Source organism: Perca fluviatilis, chromosome 7 (genome assembly GCF_010015445.1).
Source record: "Perca fluviatilis chromosome 7, GENO_Pfluv_1.0, whole genome shotgun sequence".
NCBI classification, from domain to species: domain Eukaryota; kingdom Metazoa; phylum Chordata; class Actinopteri; order Perciformes; family Percidae; genus Perca; species Perca fluviatilis.
In genome coordinates, this window is record NC_053118.1 from 19,644,581 (window position 1) to 19,661,858 (window position 17,278).

The following is a 17,278-nucleotide window of genomic DNA, read 5'->3' on the forward strand; positions in this document are numbered from 1 at the left end:
AGCTTTACAGTTTTACCTTTGTAGGATTATTTTATAATAGAAGTTATAATTTATTTTCTGCACCTGCTGAATGCACACATTTGGTAACTGGGTCAGGAAGACCAGAGAGGGTGTTGCACTTCTTACTGCTAAGCTGCAAGTATTCTTGCCACAGACTATCTCGTGCCCTCGGTCCAAACTATTCTAGGACCTGGAAGTGAAACAAAGAGGATATACACCGAGTAAACAAGTTAATTACGGGTGAAATAAAGCCAAGGGCATAACAGCTATTCTGTGTTTTTAAGGATGATATAATTATTAATGGGATATTTACAGAACTTACTGATCCATAGTTGAAACAGTTGTCTCTATGGATTATTATAATGTCTATACCTGTACATACTAAACACTGTGCTTAAAATGGATTGAAGATACATTTCAATTCAGTTTTAAAAGATACTTATTGACCATGAAGCTACCAAATGTTACGCAATATATATTACATGTACATCATAAACCTCATTGTGAACCTCAACCAGAAAAAGATGGCGCTCAACCTTCTGGCCAAATAAAAGCAGTGGGGAGTCTACTGTGGAGCACTGGAGTCATCTCCACTTTGTTTTGAGAGAGCTATCTTTGCTTAAACAAACAGTCCTGTCGAGGTTCATCCTGCCTGTGCCCGTCTTAACTCGGCAACACCTGCCAATCAGCTATCAGTGACAGCTAGTGGCTCAGGGAACAACACTACCTTTGTGTGTCCCCCTCGGGTGCCAAGCTTTGAGAGGACTTTAATAAAGACAGACAGGAAGTGGGGGAGGAAGGCCTAAGCAGGAAATGACCACATATAGATTCAGGAATCTGAAGAGCAAGAAACAGTTCTATCAGTGCAAGAGGGGCAGGAACAGCAAAGGAGAGATGATTAAACAATGAATTAAAGGATGAAAATGTTTTAGCAGCGGAGACTGAAATTCAATCTGGCCAGTTATTTGTTTAAACCTGCCTTTTTGTCTTCACAGTAAAAAGGCAAACAATGCTACCATAAACGCTCTCTCTGTTATTTTAGAAAACGGTCTTCAACTAGTTATTATACTCTCCTTACATTATGGGTCTAAAGGCAAATCCCAGAGATGAAAATATATATTTACAAGAGGCATTTCTCTGTTCTGAAGAGGGCATGATTCAAAGAGATTACAATAGCTCTCAAAGCTTTTATTTACCTTACTAACTTCTGCTATGCAGTGACTTTATTTTACAAGATAAAATCCCTTTGCCTGATCTCTAAATTGTGTATATACGCAACATGACAGGCCTGCAGTTAAATAACTCAACAAGTATAATTGTTTTCCAATGTAATTAAAAGAGACACAGAAGGGAAAAGAACATTATGTAATTTGGTGACCTCATTGAAGAATTATGAAGTTTTCAGCTTGGCGAGCTTGTGCTCGTGCAAACCAAGAAGCAGGAATTATTTTTATTTATATAACCATCCCCAAAGGGTTGCTCGAACTTTAAACCAACAAACCTAAACTGCGTTTTGGTGGGAACCTGTGCCTTTTCAAAACAGCTTTTAAAGCCTATAACTCAGGAGAAATTACTCTGCTTTAATTCTCCCATTTACCGCTAAACAGCTCAAAGAGGCCTTGGAACTTGGTTTATTATTGTAACATAGGGACAAATTTTGTTCCTTTTAAATAATGGCATGGTAATTTCATTACAAATAACACTAATTAAAATTTAAACTTGTGAAGTCAAAACATACAATTAAACTGCGTTGTTGCCTGTGTGTTTTAGAATAATCCAAATAGGAATAAGGAGAGGTTTAAGTTACTTTTCTGGCATGCGTCACCTCTGATGAAAGTTTGTGTTGAGCCCTGGAGGGATGGGGACAGGGGGCTGGGGCCATAATGAGCCTAACTGATGTTATTAGCAGGTCATCAGCAACCTCAGGAAATACTCCATGGGTACACCGACCTCTTAATTGACAAGGGTCAAAAAGACACTCACTGTATTTATAACTCAGCGTAGTAACTGGAAAGGTACCAATACAAGGCAACATCTTCAAACTCACACTAACATCTTTTAACTAGGTCTGTGTCTGTGTAGACTTATGTATGCATGTATATATGTGTATTTGCATTTTTTTTGCCTGTGCTGTGCATGTGTGCGCAAATTAACAAACCTGTCTTCCTCAAGGGGAAGTCGTCCTTGCTCTCTATGGGTGATGGCAGAGTATAATGGCAGGTGGGGGATGTGCCGCCCAGAGGTGGAGAGCTTTGGTCCACTGATGTGTGGTTAGAGGACCTAATTACACAAAAATACATCAAATGAATGATGTAGACTTTGTTTCTATGTGATTTAAATATAGTATCTGTATTCGTATCACACTCTCTCAGGGTAAAACAACAGAAAATACTTACGTGTACCAGAGCTTTGGGTGGTGGATGAAAGAATGATGGACTCCATTGCTGGCAGGGTCCTTTGCTGATTTGCTCAACAGAAACTCTTGGAGTTTCTGCTTCACCTCTGTACTTGCCACTGCACCTGTGAGACCAATAGACGGAACCAACGGGATTGGGGTTACCCTAGGGCTATGACTCATGATATATTATTGCCTACATAATATTACAGTCCAAATCAAACTTTAACCCTATTCTAACAGATTCCCTCCACCTTCCTGTATCACATGTAACTTACTGCTGGAATTCAAAACTGTCTTGAAGTACATACATTCTGTTTTTCTCTGACTTTTTTTCTTCAGATTGAGTTTACACAATCTTCCAGAGCAGCCACAACTTATGTAGGAAGATCTCCCCCTAGTGGTCTAAGAGCACTATTAGTTTCAAGCTGCTAAAGTGATACTGCAGAGAGATGTTCTTTCCCATTGGAGGTTTACAGTTGCAGGTCACAGCTTCAAATTACCTGACTTGACAAAGTCATAAATCTTGTCTATTATTAGCTATAAGGTAAAAACAGAAATGAAATACAATATCTGAAGCTATTTTCATCGTGCTATTGAAAGACATTTTCTCCTAAACTCTAAGCTTAAATGTCACTGGCCAACCCAATGTCATCACCAGTTGCATACTGGTTAAGTGCCATGTTATCATCATTATTATATTGTTGGATATTTCTCTTTATCTGATGACTACATTACTTTGTAATTAGCCTTGTTGTCAGGAATCTCCCAGGACAGGTAACAGAGCTAGCTAAAAGAACAATATACAGTACTTTGTATTGAAAGTTGAACTTTACTCCTATACTGCTGAAAATGATTCCACTGACAGTGGCATTAGTCCTGGTAAGTAAGACAAGGTTGTCTTACACAGTTGCTTCACCAAACAAATAAAAACACATTTTCCCACTTAATTACAGTACTTGCAGATAGTTCTGGTTTCATATACATCAGCTTTTGAGATATCTGCATTTGCGGTCACCCCAGAAAATGGTACAATATTTAACCTCATTTGTATCACTGCTGGATATTTCAAAACCTTAGCAAATGAAATTCAAAATATACTGTATGCATGACAAAATACAACTAGGGGCAGGATGAGAAATATGTTTTTTTGTTTATTTCAATTTTGGAGGACTGATCCTTTAACACTTTAATTGTGCTGTTTTGATCTCAGCACGTTGTAGGTAGTATTGTCAAATATTATTGTGTGGATGTTTAATTAAAGTATAGTAAATACATTAATGTGGACCTCAGGATGAGCAGCTATTGGTGTTATAAAAGCTAATGGAGATCTAAATAAACTATTTAAAATCAGACCAAGGTAGTAAAAAACATCCATTTAATACAATAAAAACTATTGCTATGGCTAAATTATAGCTAACGTGCCTACAAAGGCTATATTAAACCTCTACTGCAATCCTGTTACATGACTCAAAGGCTATTATCCTAGTAATAATGATGATAACAGAACATGTACATGACCCAATGCAAATCTACGAGTGGAGTATTCAGCTACAGAAAAGCATTTCTATCCAGCTGTTATATGTATATTGGCTAAGCCCCACTCTAACGTAATGCATTAAAAAGAAATGAGTGGAAAGGGTGAGGTTTACGATTTGGGGCCCCATGCTCCCTTTCACCTCGGGCCCTAAAAATAACTAATTCCACCCCTGATGGTAAGGAGATGGTGATGATGGTGGTGTCAAGCTCTTACTCTCTCGGGAGCGCTCCTTGCCCCTGAGGATCAGGCAGGAAACATGCTGCTCTCGCCGATGCCTCTCCTGCTCCTTCTCCTGCTGGTTCTGCTGCTGCTGCTGCTGCTGCCGCTCCAGACGGCGCTCCTTTTCTTCAAGTTCCTGCTGCTGTTTCATGGCCTGGAGCTCGTGCTGGAGCTGAAAAACATGCAGGCCTCAAGTCAGCATGAAGAGAGCACACTGACAAATACAGTTTTTTTTTTAAACGACAGTGGCTTATGTGAGCTTCTGCAGTTTTCTATTTTGCTGTGATGGACTTTTCTACACCAAAAACAAAACTCATACTGTTCTGTAATGTATTGCTGAACACCCTGCCCTGCTGTGCTGAGTTGTTTCTTCATTTCGGCACTCTGTAATGTTCTGTCCTGAGATATAATGTTTTCTACTGATCTGCAGTATGCCATGCTGTGTTGTGCTCTGCTGTTTTGTGAACTGTGGAGCTGTGCTGAGCCACTGTGTGCACTGCTGTGCTGTCCTCCGTACAACTGTTCAGTGCAATGCTGACCTTGAGGTGCTCCTGGAGCTGAGCCTGGTGCTGACGGGTCAGCTTCTCATGCTGCTTCTGGAACTCGCTGATTAGTAGTTGCTTCTGGATCTGCTGCTGCTTCTGAATGAGGAGCAGCTCCTGCTGCAGCTGCCTTTCCCACAGTCCCGGGTCCGAGCCTGAACCCAGCATCCTCAGATCTGTACGCAGGTCCAACGGAGATAAGGACTCCACAGCCAATGGCACGTCTGGTTTAATGTCCACTGTGGCCCGCAGAGGGGAAAGCGGAGAGAATAAAAGAGAAAAAGAGATGTGTCAGTCCATCAAATTCATGCAAGCAGAGGTGGCTGTGGATAGTATATCTGTATACTGCTGCAGAACAAAACATGTTGTTCAGAGTTAAGGCGGGCAGGACAATTAGGATTCTTAAAAATAGAGACATGGATTTTTAAAAATGACAAAATACAGAATAAGCAAAAAGAAAAAGAAATGTCAGAAGTGAGGAGCACAGTTCTGTCTCTCGTGATCCTCAGAAACCTGCAATTATAATAGTTTCTATAAACAAACATGAGATCACATCTGTCAGCATAGTCTACTGGGAGCAGCTGTATAACAGACTCAATGGACATTTGGCACGAAATGTTGAAGGGGTCATTTAAAGTATTTACATAAATCCTATCTTTCTACTGTTTGATAAATAAATAAAGGGAGACCTCCTCCCAGTCTCTACCAGAAAAGCATGCAGCTACAGTATCCCTTGTTAACATAAATGATTTAAGGCAAAGTACTTTGTGAGCCTGGAAACTACATACGTTTGTGAATTTGTGTTCCTGTGATCTTTCCATCTCTGTTGTTGAGTGCAGATGCTGCAATGTGTGCATCCGTAAGTATTGCCTTTGTCTTTGACAAATACCACCATTAAAAGTAATTGCCAGACACAAATTGAGAGGGCTTCCCTTTGGTCTCCAAGCTCTATAGGTTGTTCCACAGAGAAAATTGATTGCCAGTTAAGAACAGAGGAGACAGGGCTACTTCATCTCTCTATTCCATAGAAGATGATTGTTCTAGTGATTAGTGATTGTTCTTTATCTTTTATTATGCTTGTTTTCATCCTTGCTATAGTAGACATTGTGTACAGATGTTTACAACAGAATTATATCTTTGAACTATTTCAGATATTAAATAATGTATTTAGGCCAATATTTGATCAGTAATAAAATAAAAAAGTTAAATTACATGTTAGTTATGCTGATCATAATGTGACATTCAAGGAAGGGTATGCATTGTCCAGACTGTAATGTCTCTTCCATTTTGAGACCAAAGAAATACTCAAACCTACTTAAAATTCCAGTAGCTGGAGGGAGATTTATTGAGTGCATTCATTGCTGTAATCTTCTCAATGGTCACATTTGAAGGAACAAATACAAGTAATGTCCCTACACCACCTGTTCTTTGGAAGCATGAGAACAACACTAACACGTTACAATTTATATGTTCACATAAATAACCTTGTGGTGGTCCTGTCGTGCATTTATTCTCATAAACTATAATGAAATGCCAATAAAAAGGAGTTTAAACCTTTTAAAAAGAAGCAGCATGAGCCTACAGTAGCCATCAATTAAGAAGCAGTGCCCTCTTCTTCACTGATGCTGTGAAGCTCACTGGCGCCCATTTGTTTTGTCATGTAGCCTCTTTTTCATTGCCACCATTCCATGTGTATGCGGCGGTGATGATTATAAATAGAACATAAAAGCAAGTGGCGCAATCCTGGTCTGTGACAACCCCCACACCCTAGTATCCACCACCCTAACTTGCCGCTGCCATGGCAACGCTGGCGACGTAATTATGTCTCCCCATCCTGCAGATATCAAGTCTCACTGCATGTCTTCTCCTGCCTACAGTGGCAATGTGACATGTTGACTATTATATCAGCTTTTCAGCTCTTATATAAGAAAGGAGTCCCCAGCAGAGAGACAGAGGGAAAGCATTACAAAACCCTCCAACAAACACAGACACAGACACAGACAGAGACAGAGACACAGACACACACACACACACACACACATTGCAGCAATTCAGTGGCTAAGTGACAACTTGTCTTAAAACATGCTCAAAGAGCGAAGACAGCTAGAGGGGACTCCCATACTGTCATTTTTCTTTCAGTGTTCTAAAAACAGCTCCCATGAAATGACAGAAGAGGGCAATGGCTCAGCAGGCGCAGAGAACAGGCACCTGTAGAACAGACCCTTCTCTCCTGACAGGGAATATTAATCTTAGCTTGTAAGTACTTGACAAAGGACTCTTCTGTAGCGGGCACCGTTCCAGGGGCAGATGAGAACCTGTGAACCTTTGAAGGGCTCAGAGAGTCAGACAGTGCTAGTGCTACTTTTGCCTAATGGACCTAAATATAGCAACAAAAAAACACCTGCTGCCTGGGAGAATTCACCACTGAGATATTTAATTAATCTCATATTTCATTCTGTACCCTCACTGTGACTGGCATTAAGGATCTCCACTTTGATCAGCACATCAAGCTGAGTCTCCATCAGAAAATCTCAGACAGTGGTTTAACAGGATGGGAAGGGGGAGGAGGAAGAGTGTGAAATCGTAAGCTACCTTTGATAACCAAGGCTGTATGAAATGGGTCTTGAGGAAACCACAACAGCCTCATATGTCTGTTCTACGCTTGTCCACTGTGTCGACAAGAATAATGCTGGATGGAATGACAATGTTGAGGCAACATAATAAGGTCCTAAAGGTAGGTAGGCATTGTTGAAGCTCTGCTGAAGCCTCTACCTGATGAATAATTTACAACTTACATTCTACATGATTGACATTATTCTCTGTGCTGATTGAAAAAGAGAAAAGGTCAAAATATGCCTCTGTGCTTTACTCAACCACGGACACGGGCATGCATATCTACTTCTGCTATAGATGACATATTTAAGTCAAATACACCCTGAAACTACCCGAAACTAAAATCTGCTGTTTCTATATTACCAAAATACTCCTTAAGCAGAGGAGAATACGGAACCACCAGTAACTAGGGCTAAATATAAATGCTTTTCTGAGCAGTGTCTTAATATAGACAATGTGCGAAAGACTGTCACAGTTGCGAGGCCGCCTGCTCAATTTAACACGGGCAAAAATAAAAGCGCAGTGTTGCCTTTATGTAACTTTCAGGTCACTTTTGAAATAATCACTCGCAAAGAAGAGCCTGCCACTTCTGGTTCAGTGGTCGCCATTGGGGAGCATGACCCTTGATATGAATATTTTTTTCCGGGTAAAGTGAGGTTCTTCCTGATTGGTGGAAAGTGCACAGACGTGTCTCTAGGCACTGGTAAACAAGAGATTTATGAATGACAGGTCCCAAATTTGTTTTTAGCACAAGGCAGCGACAAGTACCCTGCACCATGCCCAAATTCCTCCCTGTGGATGGCCTGCCGAGGGGGGATAGGGTGACTCAAAGCCTGTGACCACACTCCCACTGCAGCGTCGCACCGCCAGTGTCCCCAAAGTGTTTATTTTCTATAACCGATCTGCCTCTCATTAGCCTTGGTGGTGGTTAGAGTGACAATCACAGCCTTAATTTGAGATGTTGGATGGCTGTCTTTTTTTGCCTCAGGCCACATTAGCAGGCATCCCACCCCGGAGAGAGAATAGACACACATCGCCAGTGACATTACTATTATGTGAGGAGTCTAAAATACGTAGATACACGTAGTTAAACATCAAAATAAGTCCTTGTGCAGATTCATGTTGGACTTTTAGTTTTAAAGAACACCTTGACATTTCAATGTAATCTTTTTTTCCCCCGCTACCATATTAACGTGAGAAAGGAGTTAACAGTGTAAACATTTCCCGCTGAATATAAATGGGGGAGCTATTCTCACACCTTTACAAGTTAGTTTGCACATAGAGGTCTGTTTAGTATTCAAATTTGATCAAAAATAGAGGAAAAAAAACGTCAGTGTTGCTTTAGCAAACCGAACACCTTGTGTTAAGTGTTGGTAGGTAAGTGTTGATAAACTGTTTCACTGGTTATTAAAGGGACCCTGTTGAGTTTTAACAAAAGTAAAAGTGTTTACATTCATAAATATTTATTAGAGGTGTTTTTGGTGAATAAAAATGAACATGTTGCAAATGTACTGTGAAAGCCAAACTTTATCCAGAAATATTCTGAAATATTGTATTGATGCTAAAACTGTTATAGTTTTGCAATAGTTACATTTGCAAGAAGTTGAAAAAACATTTGAATCATAAATGTTAAGAATCCTATTCTATGAGCAGATTTACCTTATTAGTCTCAGTCTCAAATCTTTTGCAGCAAATTAAAAATAATTGCATACATACGATGTTACCCCAAAACATCGCAACAATCTAAAGTGTAGTTTACCATTTGTACTTAAGGACCTGTTGCTTCATTTGTTTTCCAGTAGAACATATTACTGTGTATAAAGGATAGGTATTGAGAGCATCTTAACCCAATGTGACCATGGATCATCATCTTTATATAGTGTATATAGTATCATTGAAATACAAAAATGGCAATAAACATAATGGCCCACATCGTGATTACACTTTGAACATGTTGTATGTTGCATGCATTCAGTGAACTTGAGATGGTTACTGATCTAAATTCCCTGTCTGACAGTATAAATAGAACCAGAGATAGAGAAGATGTTGGAGGACAAAAATAAGCTGATGCTGGGGACTGCAATGTGGCGCTGGATCTCTCATTAAGTGCCTTGTTATTTTGAGCAGCTGGCATGTCTAAAGCAAGAAACAGGTCTTTATTTTTAAGACTCAGGCTCGTCCTTGCAGCTGAGCTGGAGCTGCGGCTTGCAGGCTATCTGCTAACAAACAGCGCTGAGCTGAACCACCACAGGCTCTTCGCGAAGGGGAGCCAGGAGTCCAGTTGGCTATTGTCCTGCCCTCATACCTAACAGTCTCACAAAACAACAACACACATAACAACATATACTAAATATATCAGACCAAAAACAAGGGGGGGGGGGCAGGAAACTATGTGATCATTAGCAAATTCCTCTGTCAAGACTTTTGTATCATTATCCTCTGTGGACACATTGGCACCATATCCTAGAGTCAATAAAATTCCTAATCAATCACAAAGAGTCAATTTCCTTAATGCTTTGAGCTACAGCAAACACACCAACCATAGGAAAGCATCCTTTAGCATCACTGATAAAACACAAGCAATTAAACGTGCTTTTCTACAACACGCATTTTAGGAAAAACAGAACAAAATATGCAAAAAGCTAATGTATTTTCAGTTGGGCTTTCTGTTAAACATACTCTTCCCCTTTCTATTACCAAAATAATAAGTTACTCCGTTTTTATTATGAGCATCTGTTAAGCAATACTGAAACAAAACCACACATTCATTTGTGTTATTTTGCATGGCCTTTTTAGCGGTGAGCACTTCCAAAACACAGGACGAGGCAACCTGAATGGATACAGGATACAGACAAGAGGACTTGAAAGGGGCAGCATTGTTATTGTCTGATAGATCCCTATTCAAGAGAGCTTGCATATTTATTTTACATAATATTTTGCACTGAAACTAATTAGTTTTCCTTGTTGGAGAGCCCATCTAAGGACCTTTGTGAGAACTTTAAAGTTACTGACACTAATCAAAATAAAAATGGGATAATGCCCTTTATTTTCAGAGAAGTAGAGTATCATAAAAAAATGTCAAGAAGTTTGCTTTAGAAAACAATTTACAAATTAACTATTTAGCTGAGGATCACTTCTCCAACAATAATCGTGACAACGGGACATAATAACCCCCCCCCCAGGTCTGTTTTAAAGGGAATATGTCTGCTCTACAACACTCACATGACATCCAGTATACTCATACAATGGCATCCTGGAGTAGCATTTTTAGACATATAATGTTAGTCACTGTCAAATGATTTACTATAAAATGGAAAGAACAAATTAAACCGGCAAATGACAGAATTCTCTATAAATATCTGTTCCAAACCACTGTTATATCAGGATCATGCCGAGATGAAATGATAACGCACAGACGCCTAATCTTAGCAGGCTAATGCCATAAGCTGAAAATAACTCACCTAAGAATAGCTGACCCACAGAATAAGCAAGGGGCCCGAATTGAGGTGCTCGGTATATCTGTTGTTTGGCTCACAGGCCGCTAAAGCAGAAGAAGAAAGCCCTGCTCCTGTAGCCTGATAGTGAAATAACCTGCTCTATTGACAGAGATGGAATGTGTCATCTCCCTGTCATCCCCCCGGTCTTATTTTTAAATCTCCTCACGTTTAGCCCACTGCCTCTGGATGTTTTTCAGCCACCTATTTTGCTTGAATGAAGTCAGTTTTTTTTTTTATATTTGAGTTTTTGACTTATCTTTTAAAACAAAAATAGTGAGTAAGTATATATATATATATATATATATATATATATATATATATATATATATATATTCTCATTACACATGCTTATCAGGAACCCACATGACAATGTTTTCAAAGAGCACAATGCTTAAACTCTGAAGTAATTTCCAATGATGATTTTTCACATTTTGTCAACATGCTGGAAAAAAAGGTGTGACTCATCTTGAGTCAGTGAAAAGATGTTACTCATACTGATGTCAGCCATGTCCTCTTCAAATCAATTCTCAGGTCAAAAATAGAACAGTCAATGCCTGTGGTAAATGTCCTGAGAGAAACCTTTCAGTTGTCCCTTCAGTATTTCTGTCACAGTTTTTCCTGTTCCCTGAAAAGTGCATGCTGACATGGAAGCTCGCAAAACACAACATCTCTTTCATGTCCACAGAGACTCATTTCAGGCAACTAGAGCATGGAAATCCGCATTTTAGTAGAAAAACTACACTTTATGCTTGTTAAATATATTAATACTTTTTACTTTGACTTTTTAACTCTTTACAAGACATCTTTTAATATAGATTAAAGGTAACAATCGCACTGAGAAAGACTAAATATAAAGCAGCGTTTACCATCACAAGTGCAAATACCTTGATTCAGGAAGAAGTGTCTGATCCTACCACGTTTCTGTGCTGAGAAGCTTTGAGTTTTCTTTTCACACAGAATAAGAGACCGGCTGAGCGTAAAGAGTTGAGAGTATATGTGAGAGAGGGGGAGAGGGGGAGAGAGAGAGAGAGAGAGAGAGAGAGAGAGAGAGAGAGAGAGAGAGAGAGAGAGAGAGACAGAGCGAATGTGTGCGAGAGAAGCACGGATGATGTAAAATAGCAAATAAGTAGGAAGAGATTCAGAGATAGAGGAAAGGCAGAGATTGGAATGCAAAGAGGGAAAAAAAAAAGAATAATAAAAACTGAGATTCCTCAAAAGGAGAAAAAACGCCGGACTGTGTGATCACCTGAGTTGTTCACGTTGTGCATCTTGCTCTGGTTGGGGAACTGCTGGTGTCCAACGCGCCCTTCTGTTGTGGAGAAACTTGACTCGCCCTCGTAAATCGTCTGCAGCATACTCCACTCAGCGCTCAGGTCTCATTGCAAGCCTTGCGTTTCCTGTCACCAAGAGCCACCCCTCAGCCACTCAGGGGAGAGACCACGACAACAGGCAACTCTCTTCCTTCCTCTGCCTCCTCCTCTGATAAACCACTGTCACTGTAGAGCAATAACACAAACTGCACACTCTCTCTGCAGGGCTGCCACTCTCCCGGTGCCTGCTTCAATCTGTGTCCACTCCAAACACTAACAGTTTTAAGAGAAGATGTACAGCATTTTTTTCTTCTTATCTGTCTCTTTCCCTATTCCTCTCCAGTCCAGAAAAATGTAAAGCTGAGTTGCTAGGAAAGCCGTGTACCGGGTAGTGTGCACTGAGCACCTCGCTGAGGCAGTAATGCAAGCCAGGGAGGGAACAAGATTCATTTGCATGTGAATCAACAACTGCGTGGCCCACAGGTGACAGAAATAGAACAATGGCCAGCCCTGGCTAAAAATAGGTCAGGCGAGGCGCGGGGATTGGAGCAGCATTGATGCGTTTAAAAATACCACACCAAACACAGCTGTCTTCTTCTGCTACTGCCAGAAGGCATGTCTCCTGACTCCCTCTCTGCAGATGGAGGCTTGATTCCTTTCTCTCTCTTTTATGATTTGTTGAACCAGTCTCTCTCACTCACTCTATTTATGTCTTCATTTTGTTCTCTCAGGTACATAGGTGCCTGAATGATCCATTTCTGCCTTGACGTACTTAAAGAGGCACATGTAGAGTTCACCTCTGGGGAGTATATGTTATGACAAAGGTTTTGTAAAACGGCTGTTTGTCTTTTATATAATTCACAAAACATAAAAATAGTCTATTGACAAATAGCACAAAGAATTAGGATGTTATATTTCAACAAACACAAATGCAATAGCATTTCGGTACAAATCTGCATGTGTGACAAAAAACAAACAAGATATGTTGAGTCAAGCCAGACACCAAATGAACACTGTGTTCATTTAAGACTCAGAGTGTAACCTCGCTGCATTAGCTAAGTGTATGTGTGGGGTTCAGTGTGTATCCAGGGCATGTTGCTGCTCAGGAAGCATGCTTTCAGCTAGCCAAGGAAGTCCAACTGTAAGATGCCATAACAGCATGATCGCAATTACATAAACCTCTCAAACTGTGTCAAGAAAACCTCTCCAGGAGTACACATCCCATTTCCTTGAAACACACTTGATACTGTAAAGCAGGGATTTTTTTGGAAATTACAAACAAAACACTACAGTCCAAATATAAATCTCAAGAACCTGAATACTGAATTGTGAGCACCAAGTAGTTATATAGTATGATCTCTTCATTTAATATTACATCCCAAACTGATGATGATCTGTAGATCTGTAGTTAATATGATTTGACTCCAGCCCATAAAAGTCAAGTCAAATGTTCTATCTGACCACTGAGGCAGGGCTGGGTTTGTGGCCAAGCAGCCTGTGCCTTTAAAATTTTCATCTTCCTTCATAATTTGACCTGTCCCCCAGCCAGGGGCGTGGAGCCAGCGCAGCTATTTTTAGGTCCTGGGCTCTGACGACTGGGCTACAGAGACACAGAGAAGGAGTTTTACTGTGTTGTTTCAGCTGGATAAACATTTAACCCCTCGATCCTTTTATCACAGCACAACCAAAAAGCCAAGAAGGAAATGCACAGCTTGCAGGCTCGCCCCCAGACATAAAACAACTAAGCTAATGTATGATATTGTGCTACTTAATTATTCATAAACAGAAATAATAAGAGGAATCATACGTGTTTTAGTTCATTGCTACTTCTCTCTAATCTCAAAACCTAAATTAATCATCTAAATGAAATATGTTTTCATCTTTGTTTATTTACTTGATATAATAGCTGAAAGAATGATATTCACACACAGTCATGAAACATTGTGGCAAATCTATCAAGAAATGATTACTTCCAATCTCCCCTTAGTGAAAACAGATTTAGCAAACTCCTTAAAGTCGTGAATTAGTTTTGGCAGTCAAGTTGGATAAGATGGTGTGAGAGATAACAAGCTTTCAAGTCCAAGGTAATGATAGCTAAAGACCCAGAGTTCCATCTGTCACAGTATCTGTCAGAGCAGGCAAGCTCTAACCCTGGAGGCTGACCTTAACATAGGCTAAGGGATAATTGATCAAAAGAGGAAGTAAGTCTGTCACATGAATAATAATGATTATGGCAATGGAATCACTATTTTTATGAAATGACAATGTGATTTTTGAAGTCCTGAAATTAAAAGGTCAAAGCATATTTTGCAATGTTACTGTGATTTACTGTGAAAAATACTACATGCTGCAAACTCAGTCTTTCTGATGTTACATCCTGATCATTCAGAAATCAAACTCATTTCTCTGCACTTGTAAAAAGTTCCCATAATCGGCTTAAAAAACCTCGGTCAACCTGACCTACTGCTCCTTAAAAAACCCAGAGACATTCACTAGGAAACGTTAGCGGAGATTAACCTACACTTTTTATTTATTTTATACCTAGCTTCCTGAGGCTAATGAGGGATTGTGGGATTGAAAATAGCTCTGTCTAATAGGCAGGGTCCAGTAAACCTGCAATGTGGCAAGCCCATTATAGCTCCTACTGCGTCACTGGTGGCCTTTGTCTACTTTAGTCCTATTAAAGCATTTAAGTGTGAACGTCAGCATCCCTGCTGGAGAGCCACTCCGCTTTGCTCTCCAAGGCATGGGCTCGACTGTCTGTCACCTCCCTCATATCAAATGCAAACTGTGTGAGTGTGAGTGTCTGTGTACGTGCATGTGTGTATGTTTTGACATCAGAGCACTGACATGGAGTGGGGGAATATTAGAGATGAGGGAACAAGTGGGCCAGACCAGTGAAGTGCCACAAGCACTTTCCAAATTTAAATGAAAGGCCATTATAGCCTATTTTAAAGAGCAAGAGATGTAAGTAAACACACACATACAACCACACACACATCCTCATTATGTTATTTACTCCAACTTAGCCAATATACATTATCTACTGGGACAAGAAATACAACAAAGAGATACTTCCCGTCATGGTACCTCAGCTCTTTTGAGAAACTCATAACCTGGGGACTTGTTTTTTTCTACAAAATAAGCCTACTCACATTACCACAATTACTGTACCAGTTCCAAATCATCTCCCAAGTTCTGTGGCTTAATCACCATAGCACTGCTGCCTTGTGACACACTGCACATGATGAAACCCAGCAGGGAGGCAGACTTGAGAAGGAAGGGAGCTGAACTTAAGTGTTGCAACAGATATGAGGACAAACACTGGCCCTTATAACTAATTTGATCTGGCTAGAAAATGTTTTGTTCCCCTTAATAGCAGATGATCTATGTGTGGGAGGGAATGAGTCAGCCATGTTTTGTTTTTCCGTGTTCTCTGAACTTCAAAGCTCCCATGTATCTCAGAGGGGGATTGTCTATTGTAAAATAAACTGATCACAGAGGGACTCTCCTAGTCCTCTTACATGATCTTAACAAATACATGTTTATTAGAAACTGTTTTCATCAAATTCGTTTAATCCAACTCTCTGACTTCCTACCTATTGCTTGTCTTCCTGCCTGTGTGGATGCAGAGTTTCATCATGCTACCCTGGGAGGACTGTGGCGGATGTAATCATTGTCAGTTGCTGAGTTCTCCAGTCAGAGGGGATGTTCCTCCCAAGAGAGGGGCTGCATACTAACAGCAACTTCTGACGTAACCATGCCGCCCCCCTGAGTTTCTTCTCTCTAGAGGACACCCCACAGCTCCAGGGGCAGCCATGGTACAGAAGGAAAATTACCTGCCCGCCATCTTACTGACATCAGCCCCTGATGAGTCACTGCTAACTGTGAAAGAGTTCCTACATCAATATAGGGAGTGAGGCCATGGCACAATCCTGCCCCAGTCTCTGCATGCAGAGTATAGCATGCTCTATTGGCAACCAAGTCCAGCCATTCTAACTGCTAAAAGCCATGGGTAAAGTTTTGTCACTTCAAACAGCCCATTTTCCCTTTACCTTGCGGTCAGTCTCATAAAAGCACAAAGGCACTACAACTGTTGATTTGATGGCAAAATCCAATTAGCCTGTACATCTGGATGTGTTATGTGAGCGTGTTTCCCCACTAATGATTTGGGTGCTCTTGTTTTTATTGGGTTACTCTGTCTGGCGTCCTGTGGTATTTCCTGTTGGACTTTCATGGTGATATAGAATGCACTTAACAGGTTGGATCAAATAACATGAAAAAGCATTTAAAGGCAGTCATGTTTGGTATTTAATCTTGAAACATTGCCAACAAAGTTTTGCAATGCAGCTAATACCACAGTTAGATAGAGCCCATGCAGCTTTATGCATTTCTCTTGAGAGAGAGAAACCGGACATAAAAAAGACAGAGATGGTGCTATTCAAAGAGACAGATGAAATAACATCAATCCTTACAAATAAAAAAAAAACATTTCAGAAAAGTGTGTTCATTCATCTGCTGCGAACCTTCTATCTGAGATGTAGATGTAGAGATAGACTGAACCATAAAAAAAGGCAAAAACACAATTTGAAAGCATCCACTTATTGTTCACTGACCTTGAGGTCAGTTTACTTTCTAACTTTGAATAGATGCCCGATGCCCTGCCTTCATCTGCTGCCATAGGCTTTCTAAAAATAGATATGGAACACAAAGGCACACTGGAAACAGAGGGCAGCTCTCAGTATTTTTACTGATCAATGTGCTCATCTCTGCTGGAAACCATTGATCCACTGTTTGTATCAAATTGACCATGTTGTTGTTGTACAACTTCCATTCTACATTCAATCACGACAAGCTCACTTTATGTTCCACTTTGTCCACCTTGCCCAGCACCTTCTCTCAAAGCAACACACAACTATTGATCCTTTAACGATATTCTAACACCAAAAGGCTTAGCATTGATTAGAGCCTTTGAAAGATCATTCTTAATGTCCGCTGGCATTTTAGCACGCTATTAACCAATGACCATGACGCAGGATTCAGAGAAAAAATGTCTGCCTCTAACCAGTGTGCAGAATCATTACATCAGTGTCTCTTAGACCTGCATCATTAAAATGCCTGCAGGAGTCAAATGCCTCATCTGTATCATCCAAACACACTCG

General features: G+C 40.3%; 1 protein-coding gene across 13 annotated transcripts in view; it reads right to left on the bottom strand.

Moving 5' to 3' along the window:
- Positions 1-17,278, bottom strand: part of hdac9b (histone deacetylase 9b) — a 40,136-nt gene that overhangs the window by 9,651 nt on the left and 13,207 nt on the right. For 6 of the 13 annotated variants that reach the window (XM_039805073.1, XM_039805076.1, XM_039805080.1 and 3 more), the window contains 4 exons: positions 4,694-4,935; positions 4,149-4,326; positions 2,397-2,529; positions 2,159-2,280 (listed from right to left, as the gene is read on the bottom strand). In XM_039805073.1, coding sequence (XP_039661007.1) covers positions 2,159-2,280; positions 2,397-2,529; positions 4,149-4,326; positions 4,694-4,935 — 675 coding nt within the window. Of the gene's footprint in view, positions 1-2,158; positions 2,281-2,396; positions 2,530-4,148; positions 4,327-4,693; positions 4,936-11,690; positions 11,845-12,052; positions 12,566-17,278 lie in introns of those variants that run through there. The other 7 variants (XM_039805077.1, XM_039805075.1, XM_039805086.1 and 4 more) reach the window with 7 other exon arrangements.